Below are 18,158 nucleotides of genomic sequence, written 5' to 3'. Positions count from 1 at the left end.
ATAACTGAGGCAATAAGATACTGAACTAAGGAAGAAAGAAGAAATAAAAGGAAGATCAATAAATGATATACTAAAAAACTCTAGATTTTGTAATAAATTACTTCTCTAGTATTTTATTCAAGCTAAATAATGCAAAGTATAATTATGAAAGAACTCAAAACGAAGAATGGTAGAGAACACCGAATTGAGAAATGGCAAACAAAATTCTACTTCTAAATGCCGCTAGGCAACTCGGCCAGACAAGCCACCAAAAGGGGCAAAAACATCTTGGTCGTTCGTTTCAACCCAAGCAGTAAACGCATCTGACGCTGGCCATCCGATGCGGTGCAATTTTAATACCATCAGTATCTCATTCTTAGTCTATGACACGTGGGTCAGTTTAAATGTGGGACCAGTAGAAAGAGACGCTGGCGGGCGCTAGCTCGCGTCGGCTGTTTCCCTCTCCTATTTCCCTGGCTTTCGTAGCCTTTTTCACAGTTTCGTAGGCCGGTGGTGGAGAGCGCCTCGTCTACCTGTCCTCTGAGCTCTCTGTTTCGCTGCGTGCTGGTCCCTTTGTCTCGTGGGATCCGCTTGTCGGCGAGCATGGTCTTCCCTGGCCTGGTGCGCATCTATGGGCTTCCTTTTTTACCGCTGAATGGCACTGTGGACCGGTCAGCCGAGGACCGTCGTGGAGATGGTACCCGTTGGCCGAGAGCCGCACTGACTCTATTTTCTACCCGCCCGCGCGTGGTCGTGGCATCCGCGGGCCCTTCTTCCTCGTGTTGCCTGGCCGTTGGTGGGTAGGCGCACGGGTTGGTGCTCCATTTTTCCCCCAGTAACGCTACACATACGGATGATTTTGTACAAAATCACTCTTACAGACAGACGTGGCATCAAGTTGGGCAGTCTATGTCCCTGAAATCATGCAAAGCAGAATCAACCGTACCAATCACGTGCATCCATGTCAGTCCGTAAAACTATTCCGTAAGAAAGATTCCGTACGTTCAGAATTACCGTTTTTCCCCCTCCCCTCTCCTACTCGCCCTCCCCTTCCCGGTCAGTCCCGCGCGGCCTCACTTCTCTCCTTCTTTTCCCCCGCTCGTCGTCCTCGCCCTCGCCTGCTCTGTCACACCTCTCCTCTCCCCTGCTCGCTCTCTGGCTGCTCCGTCTCAAGGGTCCAATGGAGTTTCAGGTGGCCGGCGTCTTTTTTTGGTTAGGGTAGGTTCTTACTGTACCTTCTTTGGTTGCCGGCGGTGTGTTCCTGCTTTCGCTCATCTGCTCGTCCTCCGCTGCAGGGTGCTTGGCGACGCTGCTGCGCTTCTTCCCCGGCCTTCTCGACTCGCATAGCCTGGTTTGTCTCCCCCTGCTTCTTCTCAGTTATGTACGTTTCCCCTCCCTGCCTTCTACGTGTTTGGTGAAATGCCTGCATGGTGAGTCGTATGTGCTTCTGTCTGTTTCTTGCAGGTTGTTCCGTCCGTGGTGCTGGCCTTGTTCCACGATCTTATCTTTTCGCACGAGCTGGTTGGTCTTTTTTTTTTTTTTAACTCGGTTGGTCTTCTTCTTGACCTCTATCATTTCCCACTTTTCCTTGTTTCGTGAGATGCCTGCTTCCTAATCAGCAGTAAGCATTTGGTTGTTAATACCTCAAACACGTAAGCATTTTTAGATAGATAGTATGTGTATGTTTTGTTGTAGTAGAAAATACCAGTGCGGAATGATCTCGCATTGCCTTATAGAAAGTTCGTTCTTGTGTTGGCACATTTTGTTCTTGAGTCTTGAGATTAGCATGTTCTGTTCATACAGATTTAATAACAGTTGCACGTCAGCCATATTGAACAAGAAAAAACACAAATAATTTAAGTTTTCCTTCCTGTTAATTATGTCCTAATTATTTAGGGACCAAGAGTACTTGTTTTCTTGAAGTATCGATAAATTAAAAATAGTTACTGATTAGGCTGAGGAATTCCTTGTAGTTTCTGCTGCTACTTATTATTGTAAGCATGCTTTTATAACTCCTTTTCTCTGATAACACATTTAACTGGACCACTAACAAAGGGGTTTGGGGGTTTGAGTTGCAATTTGATGAGGTAGAGAGCTGAATGTCTTTTCAGATATTTTGGACCCTTGAATTAGTACTGTCGTGAAAAAAGTGATATATTTTCAGATATTTTGGTTCAGCTATATTATGCAGTGTCGCCCCTGTTATATTCCATCACACTTTTTGGTTCAATGCATTTTACTTTATGTAGTTAGTGCTGAGATAAAACTTGGTACTTTTCTCTTCCCTAATCATGTGTGAAAATTTTGCCTCTTTCAATCTACGAGGTAAATTTTGCTTTTTTCCCATAAGGTAGGTTGCCATTTTGTTGAGGTTAACACAAACTGTTTTGTTATTTACATGGAAGTTATTCAAAGCAAATTAAATGGTTTCCTATATGACCACCAAATTATGTTCAGTGGTGTCTGCTTCTGCTATTGATAGGTAAATTTTGCTTTTTCATAAGGTAGGCTGCCATTTTGTTGAGGTCAACACAAACTGTTTTGTTATTTACATGGAAGTTATTCAAAGCAAATTAAATGGTTTCATGTATGACCACCGGAGTATGTTCAGTGTTGTCTGCTTCTGCTATTGATAGGGACATATAGTGGCATGGCCTTCTGTTCGTTTTGTTTGGTGCCTCATGCATTCTCGTTTTAAACACGCAGGTCTCGCCACTTGAGGATTTGCTAGGGCTGAACGGTGTTGTCTTCTGCTCGCAGCTCCACCCAAGGTTTGTTTCTCCTTATTTAGAGCTCTTGATTTTGGTTAACCTTTTGCTTACCACTGTTTCTGTGTCATAGCCTGTATCCGTGCGTTGTGTCTATGTGTTTACCATTTATTTGCTCCTCAATGTTTTACTACCGTGATCCACTGGATGTGCACTGTTGTTTCCGTTTTTATTACTGTTCATGAGGCCCTCGTTGCATGTTGTGCTCTGCCGGCTTTGTTTGACTTGCGTGAGGTGACGGAGGATGGGTCGGTTCTGACATGAGGTGTACTATAGTGTATGTGCAGAGTGAGTTTCTCCTTAAAATTGCTCGTGCCTATGCGTTCTTGCTGTCGTCATGGTTGGCCCTCGTCCTGCCCGTACAAGAGCATTCAGGGTGGCTTCTGCTTCTAAAGTTCGAACCAGTGCGCCTAGGCGCCATAGAGCCCGGTTTGTGCCACTGCCGGCGCCTGTTGGGTTTGTTTCTGCAGGCCTCCCCAAAAGAAAATGTATGCGCTTCATTGTTTTCTTTTGGGTGCTGGTGGGTTCCTTTTGTTTCAGCTTCTTAATGTTTGTGCGTGCGTGCTGTTGCTGGTTCTCCTGTAGGGGATGGTTTCTTCCCTGTTGTTAGTCCAGAGGTTGCTACTAGAAACCGAAAAAGGTGCAAGGTCATACATGATAGGCAGCGTGGGCGCACACCAGGTTGTTGTTTGCTCTTTCCCCTGTTACTTGCTTGGTTTAGCTTGCTGTGTGCTATTTTAGTTCTGTGAGATTTTATATGCCCATGTTTGGTACAGATGCTCCATTTACTTCCCCCTTGGAGCCTTTGTGGGTTGGGTTTACAACAGAGGAGGTTGATATCTTAAAAGGTAATAGAAACCTCATGTGGCTTGTGCTGCCTGTATTTGTTGCTATCATGTTTTTATTTGCTTGGTTCTGAACCGAGAAAACCTGTAGCTGGCTATGCAGATAAGTCTTACTATGGAGGGCCGGACTATCGTTGTGGCCTGTGTAAGGCGAGTTTCTGGTACCAGGAAAGGGTGAAGAGTGCGTCTGCGATCACTGAAAGGCGAGTTGTCTATAACAATTGCTGCAAAGGTGGGAAGGTCTTTATTGCACCTTTCAAGGAGCCGCCGGAGTTCCTGCGTGCCCTCCTTGATTTCGATGGCCCCGTGCGTAGCAAAGCATTTCTTGAGAAAATACGCCAGTACAATTGCCTGTTCGCTTTCACCTCCATGGGAGCAACCATAGACCGTTCCGTGAACGATGGTGGAGGCCCAACCGTTTTTAAAATTGTGCGTTTTCGCGCACTCGCTAAGCTTCCTGCGATTATTAATAATAGCCTGTTACAAAAGACCATGCTAACTGAATGGTTTGTTGGTAATGCCAAGTATGCTAACGCCCGGTCTTTAACTTACTGTGATTTTCCAACAAAGTGGTCTTGGGTGCTAGAAAATAAACAATGGGTGCGGAGAAAACGGAGTGACAAAATTGGGAGGGTATATTATGTTCACCCTTCTACCGGTGAGCTTTACTATCTCAGAATGTTGTTGATGATTGTAAAAGGCGCAAAGTGTTATGCCGACGTTAGGACTTATAATGGCGTTGTGTATGAATCGTTTAAGGATGCATGTGCTGCAAGAGGGTTGTTAGGCGATGACAGTGAGTGGTACTGTGCTTTCGATGAGGCTTTGAAGTGGGGTATGGGGAACCAGTTACGACAGCTGTTTGTTACTATGATTATTTTCTGTGGTGTCCTTGATGAAAATGGCTTTTTTGAGAAATATTGGACTTATTTGGCTGAAGACATCCAGTATAGGATACAATGTTCTCTTCATGATGCTTCCTATACTGTTCCCGACGATGAGCTGAGAAATATGCTTTTAGATGAATTATCTATTGTCTTCTCTAAGAACGGATGTAAAATTCTAGATTATGCTTTGCCTCTAAAGACAAGCTATGCTGCTGATTCGTGTGGAAATACCATGATTAGTGACGAGCTTTCGCAGGACTGTGAAACACTCATTAGGACCTCTGAGGCTATGCGACTTCAGCTTAATGAAGATCAGAAAATTGCCTTTGAGTCTATCGTAGATAAGGTGCGAGATGGTAAGCCTGGGTTATTTTTTTGTCTCAGGACAGGGTGGCACTGGAAAGACTTTTCTTTGGAATGCTTTGGTTACATATCTTAGGGGATATAAAAGAATTGTCTTGACTGTTGCATCTTCGGGTGTTGCGTCTCTTCTGTTGCCTGGCCGGTAGGACAACTCATTCTAGATTTAAGATTCCTATTAACCTAGATGCTAATGGGGTCTGTGACATTCGGAGGGGTACAATGCTTTCTTCTTTGATTGAGGCGTCGTCCCTTATTATTTGGGATGAGGCCTTGATGACACATAGGAAATGCTTTGAGGCACTTGATCGAAGTTTGCGTGATGTCCTGTCTGACCATGACCCTTTGCTAGCTGATGAACCATTTGGTGGGAAGGTGGTTGTCTTGGGTGGTGATCTTAGGCAGATCTTGCCGGTAATTGAGGGCGGGACACGTTCCCAGGTTGTAGGTTCTGCTATTACTAATTCTCCTCTATGGGATCATGTTACGGTTCTTCACCTTACTATTAACCAGCGTCTGGCTGTTCAAAGCACTGATCCTGATGTGCAGGTCGCGGCAGCAGCCTTTGCTCGGTGGGTTCTGAGCATCGGTGATGGCACACTTCCTGCCGTGGCGCGCCCGGGGGAATCGGACCCAACTTGGATTACCATCCCTGACGAACATTTAGTGCATACTGATGGTGATAAAATAGGTGCTATTGTTGAGGCTGTATATGTTGATTTCTTGAAAAGGTACTCTGATCCGAACTATTTAAGAGAAAGAGCCATCTTGACACCGACTAATGAGGTAGCTGAAGATGTCAATAGGCATGTTCTTTCTATGGTGCCTGGTGAGGAGAAGGAATACTTAAGCTGTGACTCTACAGGAAACTCCGCTGATGGGATTCGTAACATAGATATTTTTTATCCCGTTGAGGTCCTAAATACTATCAAGGTAAACAACTTCCCATATCATAGGCTGGTGCTTAAAAAAGGTGTTCCCATCATGCTTCTTAGAAATATAAGCCAGGCAGCTGGTTTATGTAATGGCACGCGTCTTATTGTCACTAGGCTTGCTGAGAAAGTCATTGAGGCCATTGTGATGACTGGCTCCCATGTTGGAGATGTTGTCTACATACCCAGGATATGTCTTACAACTAGAGATCCTAAATGGCCATTTAATTTACACCGCCGCCAGTTTCCTATTAGAATATGTTATGCGATGACCATTAATAAAAGTCAAGGCCAGACTCTTGCAGCAGTTGGTTTGTATCTTAAAACTCCTGTATTCACCCATGGCCAGTTTTATGTCGCTGTGTCCCGTGTAACCTCAAAAGAAGCCCTAAAGATATTGATTGAGAACGAGGATGGCACGTGTGGTTCTGAAACTAGGAACATTGTGTTCTCTGAAATTTTTCAAGCACTTGTCGGCAGATAGTATTGCTCAGTAGTCTAATAATGTACATAGTTATAGTATATATGCTTTGGTTCCATGAAAGCTTTTGGCCTTTTGGTTTGGAATCCTGGTGTGTTTGTTGCATGCTTTTGCCGGTGTTCTATGTATAGCTTATCTCACTTCTATGGCTAATCTATCTAGCGAACAGAGGTGCCATGGGTGTCTGCTGAAATATTCCAGTCACTTGTCGATGAATAATCTTTGTTGGTGCTCTGATTGCTTGGAATGTTGGGGTGTATATATTATGGTTTCATGCTAGCATTTAGTCTCCTGGTTTTGGAGGCTTTCGCCGCATGCTTCTGCCAGTGTGCTATGTATGGTCTCTTGCTTCGTTGGTTAGGCTATCTGCATGTTTTCCCTGAGGCATGAATTTTCTCGAAAAATTATGCTTCTGGTGTTTTGGTAGTGGCTGTTTTAGCAGCTGTTTTGATTTTCTACAAGGTAATGGCTCTATGATTGCGCTTGCTTTATGGTTCCTTTGTTTTGTCCTTATTCCTCTTATTTGCTTATTATGCTTGTGTTCACTCTGCTGCATCCTCCTGCTTTAATCGTCTTTGTTATGTTGATTCAGATGGCGTTCAACCTGCTTTCTGAGATCCACAGCGACAACCATCAGTGGACGATCTGTGTCCTTGTTTCTCGCATGTGGCACTATCGTGGAGGGACCGATGAAGGGCCTATTCAGCACACTGATCTGGTTCTACTTGACGTTGAGGTTGGTGTTATAGTTCTACGGTTTTCTACGGTTTTACCGTTTCTCGCTTTCTTCTTGTGCCGGCTATAAATTTGTTTTTGTTTCTTTAGGGAAACCATATGTATGGTCAGCTCCCTCCGGCTACATCTGAACGGCTTAAGGATGTGTTGGAGGAAGGGAAGGTGTTTGTTATAAGGAAGTTTTTCTGTAATCCGTCGAAGCCAACCTTCAGGCCTGTTGAGAGCCCTTTCATGGTTCAGTTTACAAGGTATACCACGGTTGAAGAAAGACCTGGGTTGGCGGATACATACCCATTCTGTAGGTACAGTCTTACTTCGTTTACAGATATCCCAGTCCCCTGTGGCCGTGCCGAACGCTTCATTGGTTAGTTTTATTAATTTTCTTCTCCTCTCACTACTCACGAGGCTACTCCTATTCACCTTCTGTGACTACCTCTTGATTTCTGGGCTATTTCTGTACAGATGTTATTGGGAAGATTGACATGGTTTCTGATGTGATCCCTGTTCAGTCAATGTACCAGCAGGCTGCTTCTAATACGAGGACTGTTATACTGAAGGACTTGTTGTAAGCTGTTGTTCTCCTTTTCTCTGCGTGCGTGCGCTCTTTGTTGCCTATACACCTTCTTGATTATCTTCCTGTGTTTCATTGTACAGGGGCAATGAGATTAGGCTTGTTCTTTGGGGTGATCGAGCACTTGAGTTTGACGCGGAAGCAGTTCGTGCCATGGGTGAGAAAGAACCAGTCATTGCTATCTTTGTAGGAACGCTGCCAAAGGCATCTCATGGTAAGTGTTGTGATTCTCACTTCTTGTAGTTGGTATGTTTATGCCTCTACATCTCTTCTGCTATAAGTATGTTAATGCACCTCTTTTCAGTGTTATGTGATGGGTTGTTGTGTTTTGTTGCTTGCGTACACGAATCGTTTCATATGTTTTGTGCAGCCGTTCTCAGTTTCTCACCACCTGAGTATCTCTTGTTCTGCAATTTCTTTTTAGGTGTTAGAGGGTTGAGTGGTAGTTCTGCCTGTCGTTGGTACATTGATGAGGACATACCTGATATTAACTTGTTCCGTGAGAAGTATGTTCTCTGAAATTAACATTTTCCTGTTAGTGCTGGCTTTTCTACCGTCTGCTCTATACTTACGTTTGGATTTTTGGAAATAGGATTGGGCCGCAGTTTGTTCCTCTAGCCACCTATGTCCCTACAGGGCCAGGTGCCATCGCGCCCCGAGTGTACGAGCCTCCCGCTGAGAAAACCCTCGAACAGCTGAATGAAGTTGATCCCTTCGTGGATATGGTCAGTTGTTTTGTCTCTGAAAAATCTCTTCATTACAGATTTATACTTGTTTTACATTTTTCTTACCTGGATCCAACTATGTTCCCAGGAAAAGAAATTCCTTTGCACTGCGACTGCTGACCGGCTCGGCGCAGACCAGCGCTGGTGGTTCGCTTCGTGCTCCGTGTGCCGCAAGTCCTCTAAGCACGATGGGTGCCGATTTCGGTGTTCGGGCAAAGACTGCGATTCTTCTGACGTTAGCCTAGCGTAAGTGCCTCGCCACTTGCCTGTTTTAATTCCCTGGTACATGTTGCCTAATCGTGGTTTGCTCCTTGCTTTCAGGTATTGCATCTCCTTCTTTGCGACTGATGCCACAGGTGAATCTGAATTTGTGATGTTCGAAAAGGTTGCGGCAGGGGCCGTGGGCAAGCAACTCATGAACTTGATGCGGCAAAGATATCCAGGCTATTACACGGTTGATGAGTTGGCCAATGTTGCTAGACACGACACAGCTATTCCGGCTGAGATTGAGCGTCTCGTTGGCCACAAGTACAAGCTTTTAGTTTCCATTTCGAAGAAATGGAACTCAGGCAATAGCGAGAACCTGAATTTCCAAGTCTGCAGGATTGAGGAGACCTACAAACCCGAGTTACCTCCTCTGGCTTTTGCTGCTTCCTCGAGGTCTGCTGGGGCTTCATCGTCCGCTGGTGGTTCAGGTTCCAGGCTCTTGCCCTTAGGTCCAACTCTATCACATGTGCATCACAGGGCTGCTACGTTTGGTGGATCGCATAGCAGTGGGAATGCAACACCCCCTTCTCCTATTGCTAGCCCTGGGACTCCAGCTAAAGGGTATTCTTGTTTTACCTGTTCTCGATGTGTGCACATCTTGTTTGTTTTGTTTCCATGTCATTGCCTAATTTATTGTTTCCCACATCAGTTCGTCTGCCCCTAAGCGTGGCACGAAGCGTTCTTTGTTTTCAAGCCCTCCGAAACGGAACACACAGTTGGCTGATGCTTGTGCCGCCGCAGCTGAAGAAGAGCCAGCGGTTAGTCTACGTGCTTTTAATCTTTGCCTGTGATAGCGTTTCCTGGATATCCTTTCTTTACCTTGCATTCCTTGGCACATTTTCCAGACGTTGGTTGAGCCTGTGGAAGATGATGGTATAACCACTGATGTAGAGAAAAACGGACCGCCTCCAAACCCAAAATCTAAGAGGTATTCTTTCGTCGCCTATTGCCTGTAGGTTTAGGTATTATTATGTTTGATTTGATATTTTTATGTTTTCGACTTCCGCTTTATGCTCTAGGATGTATGTACCACCCCCTGCTGGACAAATAATCCATGAATATATTCTTTACGCCTTCTTTGGTTTAGCCTAAATACATGGTGCTACTTTATCTAAAGCCAGCCACAGGTACATGACATTCTTTCTTCTGTCTTAGGAACGCCAATTCTGCGAAGTCAGGTACCTTGCCCAAGAAAGCGAAGCCGTAGACACTTGGACGATGTGTTTGTGGGCGGCGTATGTATATAAGGTTTGACTCTCTTGTTTTTTGCGCCTGCTTTTATAATTTCCCTTTCCGCTGTTCTGCGGGTGTTCTATCTTTGCTTGTTCTTTTCTCTCTGGGAATTCTTTCTTCTATCTCTGCTTTGGTTTAGCAAAATAATACCCGAAATTTCCTTTCATGTTGCAGCTGGATAGTTTCACTAAATACCTTAATAAGATTTGGCAGAGAAACATAATACCTTAATTAGCGGTTAGTTCACTAAGCCTTAACAGAACTTGGCAGAGAAACATAATACCCTTAGTCAGTGATTGGTTTACTAAGCTAAACTGCCATAGAGGGTTGCCCTCAGTGAGTGATGGCTAATCACTCAAGATAGTGCGCATATAAGGTTAGAAGATCATGGAACTCAGCAGCAGAATCAGACAGAAATGTTTGAATGGATATTAGCAACACTCATCATAACCTACATAATTCCTAGCGGGCAAACCTGCTAGAATTGGCCATTTATAGCATTTTCTTACGCACGGTCCCTTCTTGAGTAATGATAAACAAGAACCACAGAGCATCCGCGATACGGGTACATATATGCCATGTCTAAATAAGAAATAGTTCCATGTAGGTTTCATCGGCACGAGATACATGAAAATGCACTGCATCATTAAGATCAATGAAGGGAAGTCAAACAAAAAAAAGGTTCCTCCATTAGATATTTTGAGTTCGCATAGCCCAGAACAACCAGGAAACTCCTTATCTAGATCAAATAGGACAGGGTTGGAAACCAGAGGAAGGACTCTTCCTTACCTGACAAGTTTTCTTCTTGCCACTGATTTCAGCTATGATTGTTTTTCGTGCCCACTTTTAAGATTTCCTATTCCGCTATTTTAAGAGTGTTCGGTTTTGACTTGTTCCTTCCTCTCTCGGAATTATATTTGTAATCTCACTTCGGTTACTTCTCTTCTAGGCTCTCTCGGAATTATATTTGTGTTGAACCGTTACTGGGCTTTATGTTTCTGGCCCATGTGGCCCATCTGCTGTGTATGTGGCTGAGCTATATATATTCTCACCTCAGTACCGTGTAACCCTAGACTGAATAGAGAGTGAGCTTCCACCCACAAGGTTAGCCGCCGCCTCTGATCTCTACATGGTATCAGAGCTCTAGAGGATGGAGGGGGTGGCGCTGGAGATGAAGACCCAGTGAGTGGATCTGTTGGAGGCTGCGAGGGATTTGGTGGTTCTGCATCAGGAGGTCTGAGGGAAGTGTTGTGGCAAGGCTGAGCCATGGGAGACGATTTGGCAAAGGCACTGGACAGGCTGGCGGAGATCCTCACCGCCAAGACTACAGAGGCTACGGCTGTGGTCAGGTCAGGAGATGGGGCTCTACTTGCTGGAGTCTCACAGGCAGAGGGGGTGCAAAAGCTGGAACTGGCACCAAACGAGATTAAACTGGAGGGTGTTAGCAATTATTTGAGCTGGTCTAGGAGAGGACGGCTGTTGCTGAAGACGAAAGCTTTGGAAGGATATGTTCTGGGAGAAGTTGTTGAACCTGTTGAGAAGCAAGGTGCCGAGTGGAAGAAATGGAGCACTACTGATTCAGGAATACTTGCGTGGTTGCTCAGCTCTTTAACCCCGCCAGTTGCTGCATCTGTTGAGGCACTGCCTACTGCAAAAGAGGTATGGGAAGCTTTGTCTCAGATGTATTCTGGTAAGGGAAATGTGATGCTTGTTTCTCAACTTGAGGATAGACTGCATGATCTCACTCAAGGTGAAAAGTCAGTGATGACTTATGTGGGGGAGCTGAAGCAGTTGTGGGCTGATTTGGATCATCTTGATCCTTTGGTGCTCACCCATACTGAATGTGTTGTGGCAGCAAAGAAATGGATTGAAGGCAAGCGTGTGCTCAAGTTTTTGAAGGGTCTGAATCAAGACTTTGAGAATAGGAGGGCGAATCTGATGCATGAAACTCAGTTGCCTTCACTTGAAGCTGCTATTGCCGCTATTGCACAAGAGGAAACAAGACTGAAGTGCAATGGAAAAGGGGAACTTACACAAAGGCCTGCCTATCTTGTGTCTGAGACCAGAGAGTGCTTCAACTGTGGAGTAAGTGGCCACCTTGTCCATCAATGTACAGCTCCACCTCGCCGAGGCAGAGGAGGTTTCAGAGGCAGCAGGTATGGCAGGGGATACTATAGAGGTGGTAGAGGCAGAAACGGAGGAAATTACTACCACAACTCAGGCGGTCCACAAGGAGGGGCCAGAGCCAATATGACATTTACAGAGGGAGGTAGATCAGTAACTCAGAATCAGGGAAGTGTTGAAGGGGAAGTGAAGAAAAATGAACAGCAAGGAGAAACGAGCTTCGGGCAGTTTGCTCATTTTGTCTACACCAAAGGTAATACAGAAAATGTCTCTCTAGCTGCTCATAAGCTTGATTCTGATTGGGTATTAGATTCTGGTGCCTCAAGGCATGTTACTGGTAATAGTAGAGAGTTTGAGATGTATAATCAGTACCCATCTACATACCATGAAACCATTCAAACTGCAGATGGTACTGCTCAACCTGTAAAAGGTGTTGGAGATGTCCAGTGTTCATCTAACATAAAGTTATCCTCTGTCCTACATGTGCCTGCATTTCCAGTGAGCTTGATCTCTTTGAGTAACCTGGTGGATCAGATTGATTGCCGCATTATTCTTGATAAGTATATGTGTTTAATTCAGGAGAGGATGACTGGAAGGAAGCTTGGGGACGGAATCAGATGTAGAGGGTTATGGTACCTGGACCGAGAGAAGCCTAAGTTGCTAGGATACTCAGTGGTGCTCGCAGCGGTCCAAGGTGATAAAGAGAGCAAGGCCATGATCCATCATTGTCGAATGGGGCACATTTCCTTTGATAAGATGAGCAAAGTTTGTCCTGATGTAATGAGTAGAGTAGACATGAACAAACTGAAATGTGATGCATGTGAGTATGCTAAACATACCAGAACATCTTATGTGAGTAAGGGGCTGAGAAGTATAGCTCCCTTCGCTCTTGTGCACTCTGATGTATGGACATGTCCTACTATGTCGATTAGTGGAATGAAATATTTTGTAACCTTCATTGATTGTTATACCCGCATGACCTGGGTGTATCTTTTACGCCACAAAGATGAGGTGTTTCAATGCTTTCAGGACTTCTGTGCATATGTAAACACTCAATTTAGGGTGCAGGTACAAATGCTCAGATCTGATAATGGGACAGAGTATGTTAACAACAGATTTGGCAGATTCTTATCCGAGAAAGGTATCATGCATCAAACTTCCTGCCCAGATACTCCTCCCCAAAATGGAGTAGCTGAAAGAAAGAATCGACACATATTAGAGGTAACTCGCTCTCTCATGTACACTATGAATGTACCGAAATTTCTATGGAGTGAGGCAGTTCTAACTGCTACCTTTCTTATTAATCGCATGCCTTCACGGATTTTGGGCATGAAATCGCCATGTGAACTTTTATTTGGAGAAAACAAATTTCCTGTTGCCCCCAAGGTCTTCGGCTGTACTTGCTTTGTCAGGGATCACAGACCATCAGCAAGTAAGCTTGATCCCAAGGCTGTGAAATGCATTTTTATTGGCTATCCTCCCGGACAACAAGGATATAAATGCTGGAATCCAACTGAGCGCAGAACTTTTGTGAGTATGGATGTCACCTTTCGTGAATCTGAACCCTTTTATGGTGAGCAAACAGACTTAAGCATATTGTTTGAAGGTCTTGATCATCTGTCACAGTTGAGCGCTGATCAAGAGGGGGAGAATACAAACGGTACAGTCACACCTGCAGAAAATTCTGATGCAACAACAAAGGGTCAACCTTCTCCGCTGGTGATTGGATCGGATCTGATCTCTTCAGAGTCTGAAGCTGATGGTGCCCATGTAACTGCACCACAACAGGGTGCCCATGTAACTGCTTTACAACAGGGCCAAGAAAAGCAACTTCAAGTGTACACAAGGAGGCGACGTGAGAATGTTGAACAGGGGGAAGAAGATAATTTGGTACAGGGGTCACAAATACAAGAGGAAGAACAATCTGCTGAAGACAGACAATCTGCTGAAGATAGTTCATCGAGTGCACCGTTGGAGGTGAACTCAAATATCACTAGAGGATCGGCAGACCTACCAATTGCACTAAGAAAGGGGACTAGAGCAGCTACAAGCAGACCTGTGAAGAAATATGGGTTTAATGTTCATGATATCAGCAACTATGTGTCTTATGAAGCTTTGTCACCCTCCCATCTGGCATTTGTTGCGTCTCTCCAATTAGTGCATATTCCTACTGATTGGACAGTTGCAAAACAAGATCCTAAATGGTGTGTTGCTATGAGAGAAGAGTTGGAAGCATTAAGGAAGAATCAAACTTGGGAGTTGACTACCTTACCAGATGGAAAGAAAGCTGTTGGATGCAAGTGGGTGTTTACAGTCAAACAAAGTCCGGAGGGAAAGATAGAAAGGTATAAGGCAAGGTTGGTTGCAAGGGGATATAGTCAAACATATGGGATTGACTATGACGAAACCTTTGCCCCTGTGGCGAAAATGAACACTGTGAGGATCTTGATATCTTGTGCAGTTAATTTTGGATGGCCACTACATCAGCTTGATGTGAAGAATGCCTTCTTGCATGGTGACCTTCAGGAAGAGGTGTATATGGAGGTGCCACTAGGAATGGTTGCTGCTGAAAATGGAGGTAAAGTGTGCAAACTAAAAAAGGCTCTCTATGGCCTGAAACAATCTCCAAGAGCCTGGTTTGATCGGTTTAGAAGGGCCGTGTGTGCCATGGGATATAGACAGTGCAATGGTGATCACACTGTGTTTTACAGGCATTCAAACCAAAGGATTACTATTCTGGCTGTTTATGTGGATGATATCATAATTACTGGGGATGATGAAGCTGAAATACTCAGATTGAAGAAGTGTCTAAGTAGGGTTTTTGAGGTGAAGGATCTTGGCCAACTCAGGTATTTTCTTGGGATACAAATAGCACGATCGGCAAGGGGCATAGTGTTGTCACAACGCAAGTATGTTCTAGACTTGTTGAATGACACAGGAATGATGCAATGTCGAGCAGCCGCAACCCCCATTGATCAAAATTATAAGATAACAGCTGAATCTGGAGAATTGGTGGAAAAGGAAACTTATCAAAGACTTGTAGGAAGGTTGCTATATTTATGTCATACAAGGCTAGACATTGCTTATGCAGTGAGCGTTGTAAGTAGATATATGCATGAACCAAGGACTGGTCACCTAGATGCAGTACATCGAATTCTGAGGTACCTAAAGGGAACTCCAGGAAAAGGGTTATGGTTCAGAAGTAATGGACATCTAGTAATAGATGGTTATAGTGATGCTGATTGGGCAAGTTGTCTTGATGACAGGAGGTCAACTTCAGGATATTGTGTATTTGTTGGAGGTAACCTAGTATCATGGAGGAGTAAAAAGCAACAAGTTGTATCAAAGTCATCCGCTGAAGCTGAATACCGTGCCATGTCTGAAGGATTGAGTGATATGCTATGGGTAAAAAATCTCTTACGTGAGCTGAAGGTGCTAAGAGATGGTCATTTAAATGTTTGGTGTGATAACAAGTCAGCAATATGTATAGCAAACAATCCAGTCCAACATGACAGAACCAAACATATAGAGATTGACAGGTTCTTTATCAAGGAGAAATTAGATGCTGGAATTATCAAGATTGATTATGTGAACACTAGACAGCAGATTGCAGATTGTTTAACAAAAGGACTAGGAACAAAGGAATGCAACTTGGCTTGTGACAAGATGGGGATGATAGATATATATCACCCATCTTGAGGGGGAGTGTTGAACCGTTACTGGGCTTTATGTTTCTGGCCCATGTGGCCCATCTGCTGTGTATGTGGCTGAGCTATATATATTCTCACCTCAGTACCGTGTAACCCTAGACTGAATAGAGAGTGAGCTTCCACCCACAAGGTTAGCCGCCGCCTCTGATCTCTACAATTTGTAATCTCACTTCGGTTACTTCTCTTCTAGGCTAACAGATTATAACGGCTTCTTACATTCAGGTCTTCGTCCGCGCTGCCTTATCTTCAGCTATGGTGCCTTCTGCAAGCATGCCTCACATGGACCATCTGAAGAGCTTGTTAGTATCTTAGTAACATTCCGTGGCTCGCCCTGTGCTGTTGGTCAGTGAGCCTTCCTTGCTAGATCGTCGGGTTACCGAGGCAGCCTCATCGTCTTGGTGCAAATCGATGTCACCTTTGCACTGTCTATGTAAATGCCAGTGCAAAGCTTCTTTTGTATAAGCCCACGCTGTTTATGAAGCACGCTTTGCAGGTACACCCTCTGTGCAAACAGGGGAGGAGCCCTGCAGTAGTATATGCGGTCAATGGGTCACCTTTGCACTGTCACCCCAGTGTAAAGGTCACCCCAGTGTAAAGCTTATTTTGTATAAGCATGTAAGGCACGCTTTGCAAGTACACCCTCTGTGCAAACAGGGGAGGAGCCCTGCAGTAGTGCGTGCCGAGTTCATGGGTTAGCTCTAGCTACCTTTGCTGATCTTATTGGCTGCTATTTCCTAGAACTGAACTTTAGTTGCTACCTACTAATATTACTGCCTGTTGTCTGAAACCTGTTGTCTGAAACTAAACTCGGTGTCCAGTCGTTTGTGCCATGGGCAGCTGTTCGAGCTTGCTGCTTTTGTATGGTTCCTGGAGCAATGAACTCATTTACATTGTTGGTCTTTGAGCCACTTCTCTGAAACTAAACTGTCCTTATGCGGAGCCAGCGGCTCGCCCGCTCCAGCAGCTAGCAAGGTTAGCTCATCCTCTTCGTTACTTCTATTCTCTATCACGTTGGCACCTACAGGATCTTGATTTTGTATTTGCATGACATCCACATTATTTATCCACTAGAAAAAGGAACGGTTCGGCTATGAGATAAATTATATAAACATGAAATGAGTTCGGTTTTTTTAGAGAATATAGCAGCATTGTAATTGCCTTGCACTTACAGGCAACCAGAGCATTTCCTATCACTTTCGCTTACTACTACTATGCTTTGGAAGTGATTATAATCCGTAGCTATATAACAGGGTCATCTATAATTTATAATAATTATGCTTATTTCATAGGTTCTGATTTTGATTCGAAACTGATGCTCGCTTTCCTAATTCCCCTCGTCTACCAATAGTTCTTTGTTGCATATATGCACATAGCCTCAATGAGTAAGGTAACTAATACATGGTACTGGCAATATAGTTGGCGCATATGTTAGTGGCGGGGTCAGATTTTTGAAAAATGTGTATACGTCGATCCAAAAGATGGCTAAACATTCTGATTTCTTATAGGTATGTTGTCAATTATACAAATATTATGTAGTGGTAAAGCTTTTCCCCAAGATCATGATATTGTGACTTGGTTATGGCCGATGTCATGTACTATTCTTTATAGGAATAGCTCTTAAAAATCAACTAAAGGAAAATAAATTTTCTGACGATGGTGATGTTCTTTTATTTGGAAATGCCAACAAATATTGTGAACAGTATGTGGCTGCTGCTGATCAGTATACTGTCGATTCATTTATCTTTTATTTCTTGCTGATTATCACCATGTACTTATGAGACATGGATTCAATTCAGACTTGCGCGATAGCGCAACGGGTCATCTAGTTTAATAAAGAATGATTGAGTGACTGAATCAAGAGACACTAAAAAAAAGGCAATAATTAAGTGTCTGAAGAATTGATAAACTAAAGAGATAAACTAAGACAATAAGAAGCTGACACACTAAAGATTGAGAAACTGAAGAGCAAGAATGAGAAAAGTGAATGACTGGGAAGTAAACTTACCGAAGCACTGAAAAGTGAGGTATAATGAAATGAACTTAAGAAAAATGCTAAATTGAAGAACAGAAATGAAAAAAAGTGAGAATGCAACCTGAAATAGTTGATGAACTAAACAAAATTGGATAAAAGACTCATAAACTGAAGTAAACTAAAAACTGATGTGTGTGAAATGAACTGAAGAAAAGTAAATTGGTGGTCGGTAGTTGACCAAGAGAAGAAGCAACATTTTTTAGTTTATTGTTTTGAAGATCCTATTACTGTTTAGTTCACCAATCATTCCACATGTTAACTGTCTAGTTAATTTACAATCCACATGGGTGAGAATTAGTTCCACCTATCCATTTGTGCAGTACAGAGGCTTTCACTGCAGCAGCAGTGTAGCAGTTGCCCGTCGATTTTCTCATCGCAATTCAGTATGACACGAGCCTGTGTTCATCACCAGTTCACTGAAAAGTCGTAATGAAGCTAACAGAGTTCACGAACATAACATATCGTACTCGCTGGGTCTGAGCTGCACGCGCCACAACAATGGCAGTGCT

At 43.9% G+C, this 18,158-nt stretch overlaps 1 protein-coding gene across 4 annotated transcripts; it reads left to right on the top strand.

Moving 5' to 3' along the window:
- The first annotated feature begins 1,861 nt into the window (after nucleotides 1–1,861).
- LOC127306195 (replication protein A 70 kDa DNA-binding subunit A) lies at nucleotides 1,862–16,423 on the top strand. 4 transcript variants are annotated; one of them, XM_051336816.2, is made up of 16 exons: nucleotides 2,286–2,750; nucleotides 3,024–3,235; nucleotides 3,333–3,428; nucleotides 3,524–3,595; nucleotides 6,845–6,988; nucleotides 7,078–7,351; nucleotides 7,450–7,552; nucleotides 7,642–7,772; nucleotides 7,983–8,064; nucleotides 8,151–8,283; nucleotides 8,372–8,529; nucleotides 8,605–9,111; nucleotides 9,200–9,308; nucleotides 9,396–9,478; nucleotides 9,706–9,798; nucleotides 15,840–16,423. In XM_051336816.2, exons 5-15 carry the CDS (start codon nucleotides 6,845–6,847, stop codon nucleotides 9,755–9,757), a joined length of 1,776 nt encoding a protein of 591 aa, XP_051192776.1. In that variant the 5' UTR covers nucleotides 2,286–2,750; nucleotides 3,024–3,235; nucleotides 3,333–3,428; nucleotides 3,524–3,595; the 3' UTR covers nucleotides 9,758–9,798; nucleotides 15,840–16,423. The 4 variants fall into 4 exon arrangements, with proteins under 4 accessions (XP_071678958.1, XP_051192776.1, XP_051192775.1 ...); XM_071822857.1 differs by lacking the exons at nucleotides 3,024–3,235; nucleotides 3,333–3,428; nucleotides 3,524–3,595 and adding an exon at nucleotides 5,389–5,772 and having other exon boundaries at nucleotides 1,862–2,750; XM_051336815.2 differs by lacking the exons at nucleotides 3,024–3,235; nucleotides 3,333–3,428; nucleotides 3,524–3,595.
- The last annotated feature ends 1,735 nt before the right edge of the window (nucleotides 16,424–18,158 follow it).

The sequence above is a fragment of the Lolium perenne genome, chromosome 6, assembly GCF_019359855.2.
Source record: "Lolium perenne isolate Kyuss_39 chromosome 6, Kyuss_2.0, whole genome shotgun sequence".
Classification (NCBI taxonomy): Eukaryota; Viridiplantae; Streptophyta; class Magnoliopsida; order Poales; family Poaceae; genus Lolium; species Lolium perenne.
This window is presented reverse-complemented; position numbering and strand designations above follow the sequence as displayed.

What these genes read in the sequence shown, in the direction of transcription:
- LOC127306195 (XM_071822857.1), top strand. Translation starts at nt 5,659, where the DNA reads ATGGTGCCTGGTGAGGAGAAGGAATACTTAAGCTGTGACTCTACAGGA. An exon ending in TTGATCCCTTCGTGGATATG is followed by an intron (nt 8,284 to 8,371) that starts GTCAGTTGTTTT and finishes CTATGTTCCCAG; the next exon opens with GAAAAGAAATTCCTTTGCAC. An exon ending in CCAAACCCAAAATCTAAGAG is followed by an intron (nt 9,479 to 9,705) that starts GTATTCTTTCGT and finishes CTTCTGTCTTAG; the next exon opens with GAACGCCAATTCTGCGAAGT.